The sequence below is a fragment of the Periplaneta americana genome, chromosome 6 (assembly GCF_040183065.1).
Source record: "Periplaneta americana isolate PAMFEO1 chromosome 6, P.americana_PAMFEO1_priV1, whole genome shotgun sequence".
In the NCBI taxonomy this organism is placed as follows: Eukaryota; Metazoa; Arthropoda; class Insecta; order Blattodea; family Blattidae; genus Periplaneta; species Periplaneta americana.
In genome coordinates, this window is record NC_091122.1 from 26,955,567 (window position 1) to 26,962,500 (window position 6,934).

A 6,934-nucleotide genomic window follows, 5' to 3' on the forward strand; every position below is an offset into this window, starting at 1 on the left:
TCTGACCCTGATCTTTATTAAATTAAACACCTGACCTACATGGTGATAAGAAAAAAGAGCGCTGCTCTCAGGCTATAGGCCTACGTATAGAATGACTAATCAACATACTGCAATGTTATTGAACAATTCATTCATGCATTCGAATGATTTAATCCTACAATGGAATAATCATAGAAATCATTCGATTGTTTTCAACAATTATATATTTTAGTGGAAATTTAATTAATTACACATTTTTCTTTGTTTAGATTGAAACAGCCTGAAATGATTTTCTGTATAAATATATTTCATTCCTACTCAGTTTAACATTTAACTTCAAAAACAAACTGAGACACAAATTTAATCGTGATAATATTGTAAATGCAAATGAAATGTTTGGTTATATTACTATAAAATGTATATAAAACCGAGAAATTACATTTAATACGTGGTAACTAAAAATGTCTATCGAAGTATGAAATGCAAATAATAAATTAGTAGCTATATATTTTGTTTCATGTCAAACGTAATATGAACTTTACTCATTAACTTGGGGAATATTTTTATTTTAGTAGGTTATTTTACGACGCTTTATCAACAGCTTAGGTTATTTAGCGTCTGAATGAAATGAAGGTGATAATGCCGGTGAAATGAGTCTGGGGTCCAGCACCGAAAGTTACCCAGCATTTGCTCGTATTGGGTTGAGGGAAAACCCCGGAAAAAGCGTTAACCAGGTAACTTGCCCCGACCGGGATTCGAACCCGGGCCACCTGGTTTCACGCTGACCGTTACTCCACAGGTGTGGACAATCCTATGTACTTTAAGGTAATCTTATCGCTTACTTCTCCGAATTTAGTCCAAGCAGAGCTAGTAGGTAACTGCTTTCCCTTTTCTTCCACTACTCTGACTCTGCTGATTTAACTTTATTTTCGGCATATACTTTTGACATCGTGTCTTGTAATCTTTTACCATCAACAGAGACGGTGTCCGAGCCTCTGCTTGAGATCGACGTCGATACTATTGAATCATCTTCAACATTCGTTTTGATGAAACGTATTGATTAAGCAAGCCTACAATTCACCTACTGCTTACTGCTACCGGAAGAGCACTCATGAACACCGAGCGCTCGTCGTCAGACCCGATCGCTCGGTGTGTTGCCTTACTTCGTGATTTATCGGAACTATTCGTATATGATCGCTATTCATTCAGTCAGTGCCTTCCTGGACTGATAACGATATCCCGCGCTCGCTCTCTTGCAGGTCTCTGGTTCTCATAGTTCTTTCAAGAAACAGTGAAGTTGGTAAACAACACCTTTAGTAAGGCTTCTAATATCAGGGCCCGATTGAGACATGATAGCGATTACAGTACTCCGATGATTAGTAGCTGTTTAAAAATACTGTTTATTATGAGATATACTGTATGTACGAACAAACTGTGGCACAGTAGTATCACAGTCTAATATATACAGTCGCGCAGCTTCAACACCTTTTTTTGCTAACATTCACGACACTAGCGCTCAAGCGGCAGGCAAGGCACTGGTCATAGGGCTGATACAGCCAGCACGTGCTTTAAAGGTATGCGAGATGTTATAATAACGTTTTAATCATGCGTCGGAATATAGGCAATGTGTGCAATGACGAAAATTGCAGTAACAACGAGTTTAAATCTCCGAATTTGTCGTTCTTCAGATTCCCTAAAGACCAAGAGAAAATCATAACTCAGTCATAACCTATAATCCACGCTGTAGGTAGCCCAGCGAATAGGGATTATAAAGAATGGACACTTCGCGTCGGTACCTTTGATGTAGCCGGACCGATTTCAATGACCTTCAAGCCAGCTAGAGCGTCAGGTTCTGCTTTCTCCCTAGAGTTGGCGCTGACATCACACCAGCTAGCAGTCGACACAGCGGAAATAATATTATATAACATTATAATATTATATTATAACACATACAATTAATACATCTAGGTACATTATGTACCCAAATAAAATAAATTGGATCCATAAAATAATAAATCCTCATTAACTGTAATGTCTAGACTCTAGAGTTCCTTTATAATGAGAGTTCAGACGTTGACCCCCAACAACAATTAAAATATGTAATGATTTGATAGCGCTGAAAATGGAAAAACAAAACTCTTACGAGAAGTAAAACCATATACCTATATTATATTATATACAAATATTAAACGAATTCGATACTTAATTTTATAATGTATTATATTATTTTATAATATAATTTATGATATCTGAAATATAAAATATTATTATTACAACTAGTTTGTAACTGAGAAATAAGGAAAAGCTGTTAACTTGAATTTATTTGAAGCAAAGCGTTACTGGCTTATGCAATAAGGTAGGCGATGTTTGGGATCCTGTATCTTAATTATATTCTCAATTATTATCTTAGCGTATGCTCGATTACACTACCTCTAGCGCTTGAAAGTGGAACTAGCCGCTGGCGCACAGAAAAACAAAACACAGGAAAATTCGCTCAGTGTCCATTCTTTATAATCCCTATTCGCTGGGTAGCCTACGTATTGTGTTCTATAAAACATTTATTAGTTATCCGTTACCTATTCGTATGTCAGGAAGGAGAGTTTAAATAAAAACAAAGTAAATACCTGTTACAGTATATTATTGTTTTGCAGAGATCATGTGTAAATGTGTAACCATTCCGATTTTGGATAATGTATCTACAGTTTTAAAGCAAGTACCATTCCATAATTTTTGTATTCATGTTTTTTTCTTTATATTTTTCAAAGGTTGAATGTTATATTGCATTCAAGTAGGGATTATGGTGTTAATTTTTTCAAGAATTCATGGCGTATTATAATCCTTTTGCAAAATATTCACTTCTTGAATAAATCCAGACTGTGTCGATAAATTTCTGATGTGTTGGTGTAGATTCATGTGGCAGACGTATTAAGTTCTCAAGAAATAAAAGAGCCTTTTTAAATTGAATATAAAAAGCAATCATTTCTGTAATAATTTGCATGACTGTTATTGGTGTTGATTTTACATTGCCAGTGATTATTTGAGCCGTTCAGAGCAGAAGTGGTGTAAGTCAAAATTAGGTAATGAGGTTTAAAGTAAACATTCTGTAAAATACAGCGCAAAGTAGCAATTAATATATCCTTCGTGCTATTCACTGACTACTAATAGTTTAAATAAATTCAATATTAACTGCTACTTTGCGCTGTATTTTACAGAATGTTTACTTTAACCCTCATTACCCATTTTTGACTTACACCACTTCTGCTCTGAAAATAAAATTAGGCCTACATTTTCTGAGTTAATTGAAGTTACAATTTTTTCAACAAAGTTGTGTATTCATTTGTTCTCACCTACGTCATAATAGCAGTAAGTACATGTAAATTACGTATTATATAGGTAGGGTAAGTGAAAATTAAGCTTATTTGTGAAAACTGGAAATGTAATGTAAAATGCGGTAAACTTTCCATAAAAATTTAAACCATAATATGAGCACTATCAGCGACTCAAAATAATACTAATAAAAAAATAATGAACTTCATAAATCAATGTCTGTCAAATTAAGGTTTAAATCTTCCCCTTTTTTATTTTTAAGTTTACCTCAACGGCCGAGTTTACCCCAATTTGCGGTATGGAAAACAGTTAATTTCTCAGGAAATAGGGAGAGGAGTTCACCAAGCGATGTACCCTACGAGATATGCCCTACAATTTTGACTCTTCTCACAGGAAATATAGAGTTCCAATGGTTTATAAATATATTTAGGAATGAAGTGAATTAACCGTCCACATACAAACAATTATATTATTTCAAACCATGATACGTGATCAGGGCCATGATTCAGTTGTAAGGAGCAGAAAGAATTACGTTTATTCCCAGCTTCTGAAACTTGTAGATTAACTGCGTGTGAAATTCTTCCAGGATTCTAAAGTAGAATTAGTAAGAACCATATACACTTATTGTATAGCATAAAAATATAAAATAAATTACGCAAAACCCGTTTTCTGATGTGTTATCATATGTCGTGTGCACACTTTTAACTTGCCTGCCGCTAGAGGGCTACTGTCGCGCCAGCTGTCAAATGTTGGCATATTTCATACGTATGAGTTGCGTGACTGTATCTATTAGACTGTGGTAGTATCACAGACAAGCACCTGTCAATAACTAACATTCGAACGGAGCGACAGAAAGGTTTCTTTGTTCAGGTCATAAACCGCTAGAGAAAGTGTGGAGTGAGTTGTTTCCGTACCAAACCAAAAAAACGCCTATTGATTCTGCCTGTACTAGTAGTAAAAGCTAGTGCTGTGACGAATAGAAATGGCAAACATCAACTTACCTGATAAAACATCACGATCTCATGAGTCGGACTGTACGATACATCAAACGGGAACCACGTGTTTAATCCAAGTCTTTCTGGAGACTGATAGCTCCGATAAATGATGTAAAGCGCTGAAAGTAGCATGCCGCTTACAGCTGAAATGCTGATAAATTTCGCAGCCATTGCGATGAAACCAGCCTTGGTTGGCAAGCCAGTCTCAGGGTTCCATTTTGGATGATGTTCCCAAACGAACTGGTCAGCAAGAAGAATCAACTCTTGAAAGGACTTCCTTCTGATCCTGTAACATTATAAAAATTGATTAGAGTTTTTGGAAATCTGGAAAAATAATAGTAATATGCGTTACAAGAGCGGTATGTTGAAGTTTTCATGTTCGAGGAAAAGTTTGAAAAAGCGAAACGTAGTTGAGCTTTTTTAATTTCCGAGAATTGAAAGAAAACATACCGCTCGTGTATCGTACATTATTTTGTGCGAAGATCGTTTATTACATACCTGAAAGAGGAATTTCTAATTAGTTGCAATGAAATCTCCATCTTGGTTTCTGTTCAATGACGGCAAATTTGCAAAACAAAAAATCTATCTTCAACATTGTTGCTTTAAAATGTTTTCTGTGTTTACTATACTCCAGCAGGCCGTGATATACGTCTGTCTTTTTTTCCCCCAGTCTATGGTATCTTGTTGATTTTTTCACGGCTTCCTTAATGTTACTTGCATCACGAATGCAGTAACTTTAGTAGAGTTGTAGAGTTTACTTAATTTTTGCAAATATTTGAAAACAATAATTAACAGTGCAATTTAGGTGAAATTGCAGTGGTAAGTTTCCAATTTATAATTATTACTATAGTGAACGTCTCTAAAAATAATATGTTAAAAGCCTAAATCAGTAAAATCAATATGTCACTTAAGCGGTAAGAAGAGGGAAATTGTTATGTGTGTTAGGTTGGGAATACTGAATGTGGAATTTTAGACTTACCGCCGATTGTTTTTGTGCGGAAACCAAGCAAATACGCACGATCTCGCACAAAATACATTTCCTACGCCTGTCTGTTAAGACGGATTTTGCGTAATGCGATTAATGTTGTGTGTAGAGAACATCACACTTAGAATTTTTTTTTGACTTGACATTGTGTTCTCGTTCATTTAATGTAACAAGGAATTTTAAATTTATATTTTGCTCTATGTTTCATCAACTTTACAGCTATCTTTTCAAGGGAAATTGTGGAAACCCTCAGGAATATATTTTCTTTTATATCGAGAGGCAAGAGACTGAGCTCCAATGTTCGGAAAAGTCCTCACTACATATCAGATCTCATGCTTAACTGGGAGAGGTGTGACTACATAAATTCTTGTAACAAAGACAGCAGACCAGGTTTAGCGTGGCTAAGATTGGGGGCATGGAAGGGTAATAAAATTGTCAACGAAGGACAGCGCCTTTGTCCACCGTGCAGAGAAAAGGACTCCTATAAACATATTTTATTACAGTGTGTCGAATTGGAACATGTACGGAGAAAATATCTACCACCCTCGATGCTAAGTCAGAATAGGAGTTCGCTTGCATGTCTTGACCTCATGGGGAATAGAGAATGGGAACAAAAGACTGGATTGTTCCTCTTGAAGGCGAGACAGATTAGAACTTCAGCTGTGGAAGTTTGTGACACGAACTGACAAAGGGATAATGGTATCTACCGAATTATACACTTTTATGTCTGTTTTAGTTTACGATATATTGTATTATAATGTGTTTTTTGTGCCATTTTCATTTTAATATGTGTGTTCTTTTAGAGAGTAGTTGGATATAATCACAGGTGAGGGGGGGGGGGTGAAACCTACAACGTAGGATTTGTTTTAGGTACAAAGCGCGTACGGTCAGAAGAACCGTGCACTGGATTTTAGAGAAAACTATGATAATATAAAATGTGTATGTATAATATTCCTCAAAAAATCCATCTATCAACTTACTTTCAAAAGGCTTTCAAGGGGACACTCAACTTAAAAATTAGAGAAAATGTGTCATTTTGTGTATCAGTTTTACAATATTATCGTTTTGAAGCTATTTATGACTTTTTAATCATTAAAAATTTTAAAATTTAATTTTGTAGAAGTAAACAAATTAAATTTTTGCACTAATTTACGTGACAGAACTAAATTAATACACAGAATTCTTCCCCTCTTCATTGAGAAGACACAGTCAAATGCACAAAGCCAAAAAATAAAAAATGATAATTAAAAGTGAGATTTCAATTAACGATTGATTAAAAATTGAAATATTTTTTATTTTGAAAAGTATTGGATCTAATGAACTGAGATTTTGCATGTTACTTTCCATGTGTATATTAAACTTTTTCTCCAAATTTGAAAAAGATTGGTCAAATAGGAAAAAAGTTCCAAAATACAGCTGAGTGTCCCCTTAAGGAACAAGGTGTGTAAACAATTGAATGCTCTTTCAAATTTAAGTATAAAAATATAGCGGTGTCAGCTAGGGGTGGGGGTTAAATCTAAAATGCAATTAAGCCTTGTTTCCGACTTCCCCCTCAAAATCTAAATTGACGTGATTTTTGTTTAAATTGAATTCACTTTAAATAGTTATTTATACTGTGCAATTTTGAAATGAAAACCCTGTATAATAA

General features: G+C 34.9%; 1 protein-coding gene across 1 annotated transcript in view; it reads right to left on the reverse strand.

Moving 5' to 3' along the window:
* Window positions 1-6,934, reverse strand: part of LOC138702187 (odorant receptor 2a-like) — a 46,019-nt gene that overhangs the window by 37,262 nt on the left and 1,823 nt on the right. Inside the window, exon 2 of the mRNA XM_069829792.1 lies at window positions 4,308-4,587. Coding sequence (XP_069685893.1) covers window positions 4,308-4,587 — 280 coding nt within the window. The remainder of the gene's footprint in view (window positions 1-4,307; window positions 4,588-6,934) is intronic.